Source organism: Ranitomeya variabilis, chromosome 1 (assembly GCF_051348905.1).
Source record: "Ranitomeya variabilis isolate aRanVar5 chromosome 1, aRanVar5.hap1, whole genome shotgun sequence".
Lineage (NCBI taxonomy): Eukaryota > Metazoa > Chordata > Amphibia > Anura > Dendrobatidae > Ranitomeya > Ranitomeya variabilis.
In genome coordinates, this window is record NC_135232.1 from 502732469 (window position 1) to 502747228 (window position 14760).

At 44.8% G+C, this 14760-nt stretch overlaps 1 protein-coding gene across 3 annotated transcripts in view; it reads right to left on the reverse strand.

Annotated features, from left to right (window-relative positions):
- NCAN (neurocan) overlaps positions 1 to 14760 on the reverse strand; it is a 381019-nt gene that overhangs the window by 159792 nt on the left and 206467 nt on the right. For all 3 annotated transcript variants that reach the window (XM_077252478.1, XM_077252484.1, XM_077252470.1), the window contains 3 exons: positions 9641 to 9815; positions 8656 to 8783; positions 7736 to 8023 (listed from right to left, as the gene is read on the reverse strand). In XM_077252478.1, coding sequence (XP_077108593.1) covers positions 7736 to 8023; positions 8656 to 8783; positions 9641 to 9815 — 591 coding nt within the window. The remainder of the gene's footprint in view (positions 1 to 7735; positions 8024 to 8655; positions 8784 to 9640; positions 9816 to 14760) is intronic.

Consider the following 14760-nt stretch of genomic DNA (forward strand, 5'->3'; position numbering starts at 1 on the left):
GGAGTCCTCCTCTGTCGCATCCAAGGGACATCCTCCGGGCTGGAAGCCAACTGGATCTTCTCTTTGGGGGCCTCCTGTAGGGACTGCACCGTCCGGGCCAGGGCAGCAACGCTCTTGGTTAGCTCTTGCATCTGGAGACGGAGTCCTGCAGGGGAGTCGTCCTCGAAGCTCTGGGCGTTGGCCTCCGCGGCAACTGGGGTATCCGATGCCACCTCCTGGTGGTATGTGAGAGCGGGGCGCCTGGGTGGTACTGCGCGGCTGGGCTGTCGCTCCTGCAATGCCTGGATAGCTTTATCTTTAAACTGCGCAAAAGTCAAGTCTGGATTTTGCATGGCCAGGAAGTGCAATTGGCCCCGCTGGTGACTGCACAGGAGCCCCTCAATGAACCGCTCCTTCAGGATTTTATCCTCATCCTGCATGCTGCCGGGGTCACTCTGCTTAATGGCCCGCATCGCTTCCTGGAGATTAAGGGCATAATCCCGTAAGCTATCCTGTGGCCTTTGTTTGCATCCATAAAAAGTCAGTTTAATTTCCGTAGCAGTGCGAGTATCAAAGGTGGCTTTAAGCTTGGCAAAAATCTGTTGTGCAGTTTCTTTATCCTCAGCGGGCCAGGATTTCAATTCTCTCAGAGCCGCCCCAAAGAGTTGGCCGGTTATCATATGGACCTTCTGAGGCTCGGTTAGGGGATAGAACTCGAGCAGGCTGCAGAGCCCTTCCTTAAAGTCAGTGAACGTATGCGACTCCCCAGAGTATCGCGGAAGCCAAGCCGCTCCGGGCAGGTACGGCATAGAGAAGGGCATTATGGCTTTTGTGTTAGCGGCAGCGTCCGGCTGGTTGGGAGGAACAGCGGGTTCTGCGGCTACCGGTGGTGGTATTAGGGCCGCGGCTCCGTCCGCTGCGGGGACCGGAGCTGCCCCTGCGTCCGCGGCTGCGACCACCACCTCCTCTCCTCCCGACTCAGACATGGCTGTCCCTTCCTCCCACGAACCTGCTGGAGGTCGGAGTTCCTCTTCCGGGATTGGCGCCTTACCGCGCTTTCCGTTCCGCGCTTCTTTTGGCTGATTCCGCCCACGTAGCTAAGGCTCCTCCCTCCGTGCGTGGCAATGGCGAATTGTGGCGGTAAATGGCAATACACAGTCTTTTCAATAAAGTACAATTCAAGCGCAATAAATCACAGTTCCAAGGCACACATGACCTGATTCTTCAGGCTTAAGTAGATCCTGTTCGTGACGCCAAGTTTGAAGCGCCCCCACACCGCCGCAGGGCCGAGGGGTACCCGGAGCCGGGCCTCTGGGTCTCAGTCCTGGGGTTGTCACGGTGGCTAGACCCGGTCCGTGGCCCTGTCTGTCAGTGGGGGACGTCCGGTGCAATAAGTGGTGTTGTAACGGTGCAGTTGTGAGGTGCAGGTCGCGGTAAATAACAAGGACACCAGGTTGCAGTCTCTTTACCTCTTTACTGAAGGTTTTGGAGACCTCAGTCCAGAGCGCTGTTAACTGGGTTGTCAGAGACCGGCCGGTCCAAAGGCACATCAGAAGTTCTCTTTACAGGTGGGAATCAGTGTCTACCTGCTAGCGCTGGGTGTTGTAGTTCTTCCCTGCTGAGCTCCCGGGATAGTCCTCACAACTGTTTCTGTCTGTCTCTATTGTTCGTTCTCTTCGTCCTCCAGGTGATATGGTAGGACGCACCCGTATGACGGGGTAGGCCTGGAGTTCTTCCGGGACCCTAGAGTCGCCCCTCTCCCACAGCTGCCTCCGTTGTCTGCTTAGGTGTTAAGTGAGACAGCCAACCTGTGATTAGCTGTCCGGCCGTGGTTTGCAGTGTACTTAAAGTCTCTTACTTGCTCGGCGTTCCGGCCACCGACTGTTTGCGCCTCAGAAGGATGTTGCCTCGGTCTAACAGCACGACTCCTTCTGGTCCCAATACTTCTTTACTGTATTCCCGTTGTGCACTGGTTAGTTCTGCTCTGAGGAGTCTGCCAGGATCCCATCCCTGACAGGTCCTCTCACTAGCTCTCCCCAGTTACTTCTCCCTGTCTTCCTGTCCAACCCCCAGTTTTACCAGAGTTGTGAGGAGTGGCCTACTAAATAGGACCACCCCCCCTGGTGGCCGGAGTGTGAAGTGTGGTGTGAGTGTACCTGGTCAGAGAAACTACTTAGTGCAATCAGACGTACCATAGCTCCCCATAGTGGCGGAGCCACAGTACTGCAACAACCATGACTCTGGTGTGCTGCAGTCATGCCCCTACTTTTCGATTAGGCGGGCTGGCCAGCACACTCTCAATGCATCCCAGTGTGAACACCCCTCATGCGAGACCGAACGTGTTTGTTTGCTAACATCTTGCTTTATGGGCTGGCTGCACGCTGCAGTGCATTTGTTCCAAGATCTGGGCAGGTAAGTGTTGCTGCCTTTTTTTTTTTTTCTGCTGTTGAAAATTAAATTTTTGTAGACCTTGAGTCTCTAGTGGCTTTGCTATTTAGTTTAGTGTAGGACTCCTAAGCGTGGGGACCCTTGGCGTGGGTTACGAGCTTGCATATTTTGGCCAAAATATCAATCAGTACCTCACTATTTTTGTATATTTTTTGCACTATATTTTTTGGGGTGCAGCCAAGCCCAAACACATTCGGTCTTGCATGAGGGATGTTCACACTGGGATGCATTGAGAGTGTGCTGGCCAGCCCGCCTAATCGAAAAGTAGGGGCGTGACTAATAGGCTGTGAACCAGACACTATGCAGTACCATTGTGTGAACAATGTCCAATGTGGGCCTTTATTGTGCACTTGTATACTGGGAAGTCACCTCCTCCAGGAGTGGGTATGTGGTGAGTGGCTGTTGATCTGGTATTTTGCACCTGTGTTGCTAACATCTTGCTTTATGGGCTGGCTGCACCCTGCAGTGCATTTGTTCCAAGATCTGGGCAGGTAAGTGTTGCTGCCTTTTTTTTTTTTTCTGCTGTTGAAAATTGAATTTTTGTAGACCTTGAGTCTCTAGTGGCTTTGCTATTTACTTTTTGGTGATAATTCTAAGCGGTATGTGTGGAGAAAACCAGGCACTGCTCATCACCTGCCCAATACAATCCCAACAGTGAAATATGGTAGTGGAAGCATCATGCTATGGGGGGGTTTTCTGCTGCAGGGACAGGACGACTGCCATTGAAGAAAACATGAATGTGGCCAAGTACAGAGATATCCTGGATGAAACCCTCTTCCAGCGTGCTCTGGGTCTCAGACTTGGCCGAAGGTTCACCTTCCAACAAGACAATGACCCTAAGCACACAGCTAAAATAACAAATGAGTGACTTCAGAACAACTCTGAGACCATTCTTGACTGACCCAGCCAGAGCCCTGACCTTAACCCAATTGAGCATCTCTGGAGAGACCTGAAAATGGCTGTCCACCATTGTTCACCATCCAACCTGACGGAACTGGAGAGGATCTGCAAGGAAGAATGGCAGAAGATCCCCAAATCCAGGTGTGAAAAACTTATTTCAACATTCCCAAGAAGACTCATGGCTGTACTAGCTCAAAGGGTGCTTCTACTCAATACTGAGCAAAGGGTCTGAATACTTATGACCATGTGATATTTCGGTTTTTCTTTTTTAATAAATTGGCAAAAACTTCTATATTTCTATTTTTTTCAGTCAACATGGGGTGCAGAGTGTACATTAATGAGAAAAAAAAAGATTTTTTGGGAATTTACCAAATGGCTGCAATGAAACAATGAGTGAAAAATGTAAAGGGGTCTGAATACTTTCCATACCCACTGTATATAAGCTTTGTATTGTAAATACCTATGTAAAGTACTGGAGATCTATATGAAAACTATTAAAAGATGCATGAATACAATATTCTAGTGGTGTTATTTTAGATGAGCTGCAACCTTTGCGTAACATGCTACCTTGGCATCTCCATCTGTGCGCTAAGTAACAGCTATGCTCTACCAATAAAGTCATTCTCTCAAAAGGCACTTCAAAATGTTCTGAAAGTGCAAATCTGAAAAATAACAATGTTTATGTAGAAACACATTTGAGAAAGGAACTAAAGCAGTATGAAAGTAAAGGTCCAATTGTATAATCATGGAGATACAGAATTGTGTTAGATATCACCTTCTCATAGATTTACATTATTTTCCTTTCAATACAACCCTAAGGCACATTCAGTTATTTCTTTTACAGTGCTAGAAGAAGAAGAGAAAATATATTAATCAGAAATTTAGACAAAAGCCTAAGTATAATATTACTGTTTCATCTCTCTCCACTCTTCAGTTGTGCACAGTACTGAAGCTTTATTAATTCCATCCTTTTTCTAAAATCTAGCTGATTCTTAACAGAAAGTGTTTCTATCAGAGTTGAGCGAATTGGTTCAATATGAAACGAACCATGTTGAATGTTTTGAAGTCTGCTGAACCTGGCAAATTTGCACAATTTGCGATTTGTTTCATGAGAATCATCATTTCACACAATGCAGAAGATTGCATCAGTCTGAGAAGGATCACGGGATCTCAGATGAAATCGAGCAGCTTTACTTATAAAGCTATCCCATCACGTGTTATAGTACAACCATTTAGAAAAAAAACTTATTGTTCTTATAAGAGCAGAAGCAGTGAATGCAGCAATCATTTTGTAGTAAATCTGGAAATTGAGAGGATGTCACACCTTAGAGATAGGGAGAGAAAACAATAAAACCCAGAAGAAACTGTACAGATAGGACTCTTTCACACTAGCGTTGTGCACTGCACGTCGCTATGCGTCGTTTTGCAGAAAAAACGCATCCTGCAAAAGTGCTTGCAGGATGCGTTTTTTCTCCATAGACTTTTATTAGAGACGCAGTGCAACGCATTGCCACACGTCGCAACTGTCGTGCGACGATTGCGTCGTGTTGCGTCGGACCGTCGTCACCAAAAAACGTTGCTTGTAATGTTTTTTGGTGCGTCGTCTGCAGCATTTCCGAACCCGCATGCGCGGCCGGAACTCTGCCCCCACCTCCCCGCACCTCACAATGGGGCAGCGGATGCGTTGGAAAACTGCATCCGCTGCCCCCGTTGTGCGGCGCTTTCACAGCTAGCGTCGGTGCGCTGCAATGTCGCATACGACGTGCAGTACACGACGCTAGTGTGAAAGTAGCCATAGTGTATGTGGAAAAGAGAATAGTGTCATTCACATATTTCAGGGCAATTTGAGTACTTTCAATTCATGGTGAATTGATTCGCTGCAAATCAAACTTCCTCAAAAAAAATTGACAAATCTGGCAAATTTGAGTTTTGAAAGATTTGCTCATCTCTATTTTCTATAGGTTTTGAATGGTAAGGTTTACATACAGAAAATTTTGTATATAAGAATGTTTGCAGAAATCCATGCACATTTTGCAAAAAACAACCCATTATAGTTGTATTAAATATGAACCAGTAATTTGCCAAGAGTAAATATACAAAACACTCACCAAATCTATTAACCAAACACATCATAGAATCTACTGACTTAAATTAAGTCTGTTGGGCTTTCTGTGATGGCAAGAAAAGAACGATATGCTGCATATAAGAACACAGAGCCTCAGGTCACATTCACACATTCAGTATTTGGTCAGTATTTTACATCAGTATTTGTAAGCCAAAACCAGGAGCGGAACAATCAGAAGAAAGTATAATAGAAATACATGCACTAGTTCTACATTTTTCACACACTCCTGGATTTGGCTTACTAATACTAATGTAAAATGCTGACCAAATACTGAACGGAACGTATGAACGTGGCCTAACAAAAAGGCTGTGCAACAAATTTGTAGCCGTGTACCTATAAAAACTGTATTCTCATTGTTTATTTAAAAATGTCTTGATTTCCTAGAAAAAAAAAACATGCCGCCCCAAATCTTGTCAATTTGGCAATTTCGTTCTGTATTTGATTATGTGATTTTTGGAAGTACTGAAGCATTGCCTGAAATATTCCCCATGTGCAGTATACATCCAGTTGGGAAAATAAGTATTTGATGCACTGCCAATTTTGCAAGTTTTCCCACCTACAAAGAATGAAGAGGTCTGTAATTTTTATCATAGGCCCACTTCAGCTGTGACAGAATCTTAAAAAAAATCCAGAAAATCATTGTATGATTTTTACATAATTAATTTGCATCTTATTGCATGAAGTATTTGATACAATAGAAAAACAAAACTTAATATTTAGTACAGAAACCTTTGCTTGTAATTACAGAGGTCAAGCATTTCCTATAGTTCATGACCAAGTTTGCACACACTGTAGCAGGGATTTTGGCCCACTCCTCCATACAGATCTTCTCCAGATCTTTCAGGTTTCAAGCTGTCCCTGAGCAACATAGAGCTTCATTTCTCTCTAAAGATTTTCTATTCAGTTCAGGTCTGGATACTGGCTAGGCCACTCCAAGCCCTTGAAATGCATCTTAAGGAGCCACTCCTTAGTTTCTCTGGCTGTGTGTTTCTGGTCATTGTCATGCATGGCTGCATGTATTTCTATGCAGCTCAACGCTCAGGTTCCGGGTGCCAGCGGCAGTTCCGGGTATTGATGGGAGACACTCGTGCGAGTTTCTCGTAGCACACTCGCAAGTGTGACCCCGGCCTAAGGATTTAGGTTGTTGGCCAAAATCTTGCAATACAAGGCCCCATCCATCCTTCCTTCAATACGGTGCAGTCGTGCTTTCTCTCGCAGAAATGCACCTCCAAAGTATGATATTTCCCATACCATGCTTCACGGTTGGGATGGTGTTTTTGAGGTTGTACTTATCCTTCTTCTTCCTGCAAACACGGCGAGTCAAATTGATACCAAAAAATTCACTTTTGTTCTCATCTGACCACATGACCTTCTCCCATGCTTCCTCTGGTTCATCCAGATGGTTGTTGGCAAACTTCAAATGGGCCTACACATGTTCTTTCATGAGCAGAATTTCAAACCATGATGGTGTAGTGTGCTACTAATGGTAATGTGTGAGACTGTGGTTCCAGCTCTCTTCAGGTCATTGACTGGGTCTTCCCATGTACTTATGGGCTGATTCCTGACCTTTCTCAGAATCATTCTTACCCCTCAAGACAAGATCTTGCATGAAGCCCCAGACCATAGAAGATTAACAGTCATCATGTATTTGCACAATTATTAGAAAACAGTAAAAACAGTTGTTGCCTTTTCACCAAGCTGCTTGCCTATTGGACTGCAGTCCATCCCAGCCCTGTCTGCAGTTGTGTCCCTGGTGTCCTTAGACAGCTCTTTGGTCATGGCCATGGTGGAGAGGTTGGAGTGTGATTGATTGAGTGTGTGGACAGGTCTTTTACACAAATAAGTTTAAACAAGTGCAATTAGTACAGGTAATGAGCGAAGAGTAGGAGGGCTTCTTAAAGGAAAACTAACAGGTCTGTAAGAGCCAAAATGCTTGCTGGTTGGTAGGTGATCAAATACTTATTTAATGTAATTTAATTATTTAAAAATCATACAATGTGATTTTCTGGTTTTTATTTCTATATTCTGTCTGTCACAGTTACTTACTTTCCCCACTGTATGTGTACTGCACATGGCGAATATTTCATACAATACTTCAGTATTTCAAAATATCACATAATGAAGTACAGAACAAATTTTCCCCACTATTCAGGTATCAGATCTCTGACAAATATATTTTATTCTGTAAATTCTGCACAGCACGAAAAGAATTATTTCTATCACAACAAACATATACAATGTAATAGAATACAATATTACATAAATAATTATAGTATATAATACCTTTGAAGCAATAAACCCCAAACTTCCTCTGAGGATGAGGAAATCCTGTTCGGTTTAGATATTGATATAATGTTCGGACCCCTGGCTCTTCTCCGCCACAGTTTTTCCGTGGATTCCTTATTGGATAGCGAACACTACTGTCTGCCAACCATCCTGGGTCACACTGGTCCAATCCATTTCTCCAAGCAGCATACAGCTGACCCACAGTGGCCAATGACCCTCCATCAAGCAAGCATAAGTTTCGTGCATGCTCCAGGGAGCTTCTTTCAGGCATATAATAAACATCGCCTGCGAGTAAAGAGACCATAAAAGTCTATTACAAACATGAAATCACATGGCTTTAGTGAAACTATTGCGATATGAAATGGTTTATCCAATGTAAGGAAAAAGGTCTACAGTCACTCTATTTGACTACAGATTCCTGGATTGTGTTAGTGTGCAATGCGTACATTGTTATGGTTCCCCTGTATACTGCATGCAAGCCACATGCCGACTAGACTCTCCTCGCTTCACAATGTTCTAGTGGAGGAGGGTCTAGATGGCATATGACCGCAAGTATACAAATTGCATGGGGAATAGAGGGGAATTCTAAGGCTGCCGTCACACTAGCAGTATTTGGTCAGTATTTTACATCCGTATGTGTAAGCCAAAACCAGGAGAGGAACAATCAGAGGAAAGTGTAATAGAAACATATGCACCACTTCTGTATTTATCACCCACTCCTGGTTTTGGCTTACAAATACTGATGTCAAATACTGACCAAATACTGCTAGTGTGACGGCAGCCTAACAGCGTAACACATTGCAAAGTGTCATGATTTGGCATTCTGTAGTGTCGTAAGTGACTGGAGAGTTTTTTTCTTAGGCTAATCAACCACTTCAATGGTAAAAGACTGTAATTTAATGCAATAGCAAAGCTACCTAGGGGGCTTTTAGTGTAACAGTACACGTCATAGGTTTCCTGTGGTTCTCTCTCTCCATATGTTCTAACGCCAGGAACATTATTTCGGTCTCCATAGCAACCAGGTCTGGGTGTTTTGATTGGGTATCTTTAGAATAAAAACAGAAAAATGAAGAATTAATGATTATGTTGTTATTAGAAAAAGTCATGGAACGTCCAGTTAATCTGCCCTGCAGGTTTCAGATATTTTTCTTGCACTGTCATTTCCTTTTGATTGTGCTGCAGGGAATCTGAAGGGTTGATTCTGATGAGTTTAGATATATTAGCAGCAAAAATGTCAATCGAGATTATTTTAAAATGTCAGCAACAATGGATCATACAGCAAAAGGAAAGTGCTTTACAAATCTTTATGTGCCTGTCATTGGCTCTGTTAGCATCTCCCAGTGGCATACCTTGCAGCTCGTGGGTCCCAATGCAAAATCTCCAACAGGGCACATAATAGTACTGGAATTCTTTTATGGGACCTTTTTAGCCCCCTAGGCTATAGGGTTCAATCCCTGCACACAGTATAGCTACATCCCTAGCGTCTTCTGATAGTGAGGGTAGTGCAACTAGTGCATGTGCCGTGCGTGCCCAATGTCTTTTGATGGAGCCTGGTAATGGAACTTTTGAATCACATGACCCTCTAGCCGGACGAGATTTGTGCAGTCTGTACTACAAAAACTTCCTTTACAAAAGAAGACGCTAGTGCTGATCTGTAATAATAATGTATGAATAACTAGATTTTAGTGCAGTTTACAGCACATTTGTGAAAATAATCATAAAGGGTCTACCCCATCAAGAACAAAAGGAGCATTATACTCTGTGACAATGACTTTTACAGACTGCATATTTTTATATAAAATATCTCAATTTGTAGTATCTCTACTAAATTCCTACTTTCAGACTAGCTACGTACATTAAATATTATTTTTTTCCTAGATATTTTCTCAGTAACAATCTTACCTGACAGTTCGGTCAGATAGCCATCCTGCATCACAATTGTCCAAGCCATCCTCAAATGCAGCCTGCAGCTGCTCTGGAGATGCGATGACACCGGAGTTCTCCTCACAGGAGCGCACAGCATCGGGGAACGTCAGGGCATATCTGTTACTAGCAGCCCGGTAATGGAACACCAGACCTAGGAAGGAATAAAAGAGAGGTTTTCTCTTTGCTGCTTTTCAGATAACATCATAGCCCAGCATGATACCGTGAATTAATTCATGATTTGCTTACTCTTATATATTTCCATATCCCAAACTTCCAAGTGTGCAGGAATAATAATGCTGCTTATAGCATTTTGCTACAATGCACCATAATACCACAGAGAGATCTATCAAAGCAACACTGTTTATATGTCGCTTTGAAGCTGGCACAGAGAACAGTTCAATGTGAATGTCTCACCTATCATGTAATATGGTGCGGAGGCACATCAAGGAGTATAGTAAATAATGAAAGATAAAAGCTGGATCCCACCTACTGTAGTCATTGTTTAGCCTTTGCAATGCTCAATGAGTTTTCTAGAATAACTATTTTGCAGCAAGATTCCCACTTAAAGGGAAGCTATCACCCAAAAATTACTTATTGTTTAAATCGGGTATTTGTGTTGCAAATACAGTACTGTGAAAAAGTTTTAGGCAGGTGTGGAAAAATGCTTTAAAAAATAAAACATTTATTTTCATCAATTAAAAATAAGTAAAGTGAATAAACAACAGATAAATGGAAATCAAATCCATATTTCGTGTGACCGCCCTTTGGCCTCCAAAGTAGCGTCAAACCATTAATTCTTCTTAGTACACCAGTACAGTTAGGGATTTTGTAGGATTATAGCCAGGTATGAGTAATCACTTAGGGTACTGTCACACTATACGATTTACCAACGATCACGACCAGCGATACGACCTGGCCGTGATCGTTGGTAAGTGGTTGTGTGGTCGCTGGAGAGCTGTCACACAGTCAGCTCTCCAGCGACCAACGATGCCGAAGTCCCCGGGTAACCAGGGTAAACATCGGGTTACTAAGCGCAGGGCCGCGCTTAGTAACCCGATGTTTACCGTGGTTACCAGCGTAAAAGTAAAAAAACCCAAACACTACATACTCACATTCCGGTGTCTGTCCCCCGGCGTTCTGCTTCTCTCCACTGTGTCTGCGCCAGCCAGATGTCAGACGTCACCGCTGTGCTCGCTTTCCGGCCGGCCGGCGCTCACAGTGAAGCAGAACGCCGGGGGACAGACACCGGAATGTAAGTATGTAGTGTTTGGTTTTTTTTACTTTTACGCTGGTAACCACGGTAAACATCGGGTTACTAAGCGCGGCCCTGCGCTTAGTAACCCGATGTTTACCCTGGTTACAAGCGAACGCATCGCTGGATCGCTGTCACACACAACGATCCAGCGATGACAGCGGGAGATCCAGCGACGAAATAAAGTTCCAAACGAGCTGCTACGACGTACGATTCTCAGCGGGGTCCCTGATCGCTGCTGCGTGTCAGACACAGCGATATCGTATGGATATCGCTGGAACGTCACGAATCGTACCGTCGTAGCGACAAAAGTGCCACTGTGTGACAGTACCCATATATCACACAGGAGATAATGATCATCATTTTCACTTGTAGGTTGTAACATGGTCATTAAGTAAAGCAGAAACAGCTGTGTATGACATGTAAAACTGGGTGAGCAACAGACAAAATCTGCTAATAGAAGGTGAGGTTGCGGAAGACAGTTTCATTTCACAGGTCAAACGCTATAGCAAGACTGAGCACAGCAACAAGACAGAGGGTACTTTGCTGATTCAGCTAGGGGTCTCGCAGGCAAAGACTTTAAAGCAGAGTCAGGTTTCAAAATTTGCTATTTTTGAAGTGACACTGAGAAATGCACAGCAGATGCAGTGGTTGGCAAAGGAAACTTAGTGAAGCAGATGAAAAATACATCATGTAGTGTGAGCAGGTAGAAAAATGCAGCAACAGGTCGGAGGCAGAGCAAGTGTTAACGTGGGGTTTCATTTAACAGGTATGCTCCTCGCAGGGAGAAAACAGATAAAACAGTATAAAGGAACACAGGGGACATAGCTCAGGGGAAGCTGGTGTGAAGCATAGGGTAAGAAGTTCAAGGATAGCAAACTTATATGTCTGATGACTTCAGAATGTGGTTAGTTCAGGATGTGGATGTTGGCGCCAAAGCAGTGGCGCATAAGGGGCCAGTATGGTCCTGGAAAAGATGACGTCCTGGATCCTAGTGGTGACGGTGATTCCTTGTGGTCCGGTTGGTAATCGGTGTGTCAGGAAATGATGAGCCAGACAGAGCACAGTCATTCCCCCTGTCAGTATACAGGGACAACGAACAACTCGATTCAGGTACAAAGGGAAACCACTCACAGCAGATGTCCCAATTTTCCCATTGGTGCTTGTGCAGGCTTATGTCCTGACTGGGCGTCCTATCACTCATGGTCAGCGATGTCAGTGGGGACCAGGTACGTCATTGTCGGCAGTCTCTGTTAACAGCTTTTAGCCTATGCTGGTTTTTGCCTGTCTCTCAATCAGCCAAACCAGATCTCCACTTTGCACTGACGAGGGGCAGTACCCCGAAACACAGTGTCTGCAAATTGAGATTCTGGTTTGGCTATTATCCTAAGTCATGTGACAAGGCTCGTTGATGGGTCGACATTGACTGTTAGGATTGCTACTTCCAATAGGTGGCACTAGAGTTCTAGTCCTCTTCCTCTCTGAAGAGACAATTTGCAAATTTCCCAGAGGAGCATTGCAGCTTTAAGTCTCCTCACCTCGACCTGCTTATCATGTCACTCTCCGCAAGGAGAAACGATACTTCTTGGATCCAAAGTAGTATATACAAATTCCTACAAATAAGTTTCTAAGGAAGCCAGACTTTGACACTAATAAGTAACTAAGGAGTACCATATTTTTTGGACCATAAGATGCACTTTTTTTCCTCCAAATTTGGGAAGAAAGTATGGGGTGCGTCTTATGGTCCAAATGTAACATGTGGGGAGGGGGCAGCGGTCGAGTGGGATCATACTTGCAGGAGGCAGGAAAATGTCGCCTTTGATGGAATCCTGTGCTGGGGAAACCATGTGGTCCCAATGCTTAAAATGAAGGAATATGCATTAGCCCCTTCCCCACCCACCTGTCAGCACCGACCAGTGGGTGGGGAGCGGCAAATTAATATTCCTTCACTTAAACAGTGGACCTACATGGTTTCCCCAGCACCAGATTCCTGCAGTGGCTGGGGAAATGCAGGGCGCCACAGGAGAGTTTGCCGCAGTCGCATACCTGACAGTATAGTGCGGGCTGTGCTGATGCCGAGCACTCCCATCATTATATGGCCTGTAGTGAGGTAATGAAGAGGGTGGGTGTTAGGGCTAGCGGAACGCACCGAGTTAATAGATGAAGTTATTGGTGCGTTCGCAGCCCGGGGTCCACTGTGTAGGAGGAACCTGCTGCTAGCAAATGGCACTATATGGCGGTATAAGCAAACTCTGTTACTTCACAGAGTTGCCGACAAAAGAAAGCACTGTGCCCTGTTAGACTCACAGGAGTACACAGCTAACTGGTGAGCTGATAGCAGTCAGTGGTCTTGCACACACACAAAACTCCTCACCGGAGGTGTCGGTATTCTAGGGGCTTATTTCAGCCGAGACCCTGAATACATACACACAAGACCAAACTGGCGCAAAGCACATAACATAGATTGATTCTAGCACATGGCCGTGCGGTCATGCGAACCTTTTATAGCTGCAGCAACTTTAGGACCTTCCCAGAGGGAGCAATAGGAGGCTGCCACAGAACTTGAGCAACTTCAGGACCTTCCTAGAGGACCAATGGGAGTTGCTGCAGTACCTGAGCATGTGACCCTTGATCTCCAATGAGAGATCTTACCCTGGGCATGTCCAGAAGGGGAAAAGTAGGACTTAGTCCCAAAGACGTCTGCTCGCCTCTGACCAGTACTGGCTACAAAGGCAGAACCTGGAAAGCAGCAGTAACCCTTTGCACAGTATCAGACTGAGCGAGATGCTGGGACCGACGTCTCCGCCTAGCAGGCTTCACTGCGGCAGGAGAAGAATGGGAGAACGCAGCGGAGATGGCTCAAGATTCCCCCTGTACAGAGGAGGAACCTCGACCCCTAACAGCGGGCTTCAGCATCAAATAACAGCACAGTGCCCTCCCTCTTCATTGTATCACCACAGGTCCTGCAGACACCGCACTAGAAATAATGCAGCTTCCTCTTACAGGACCTGTGGTGAGGTAATAAGAATGAGGGCTCTGTGCAGTCATGTGATGCTCCAGCCCTTCATTACCTCACCACAGGTCCTTTAAGCTGTAGAGGGAGATACTTTCGCCTTTCTAGTGTGGCTGGCTGGATGGCTGTAGGACCGCACTGATTTGAGCACAGCCTGTACAAGTAAGAATTAATTAAAAGTTTAGTAATTACAACACATAAAGAAGCACTCTGCCACTCCTGTGGTGAACAATAACTCCCAGGATGCCAAGGATCTGCAGGACATGCTGGGAGTTATAGTTCTCTCATGGGATCTTAAAGCAGCAATCCAGTGTTATTTTTCAATGCTGGAGTGGTGCTTTAAATATAAGCCCTGTGCCCTCATTCTTATATTAACCCTTCAGCATCTTCATATAGTACTTTACAGACACCACACCGGTCCGACAGCACCATCTTCTACCCATAGCTTCCAACATAATAACATACTATTATACAGGGTGGGTCATTTATATGAATACACCTGGGTGGGCCATTTATAAAGTTGGATCCAAAATGGCCAACTTCAAAATGGCCACCATGGTCACCACCCATCTTGAAAAGTTTCCCCCCTCGCATATACTAATGTGCCACAAACAGGAAGTTAATATCACCAACCAATCTCATTTTATTTAGGTTTATCCATATATATGGCCCACCCAGGTGTATCCATATAAATGGCCCACCCTGTATATAATAACACCACATATAATAGTATGTTACTTATGTTATTAAATATTTTACCACATTTTTTGCTTCAAATATTTTTTTCCCTATTTTCCACCTCTAAAACCTGGGTGCCTCTTATAGTCCGGT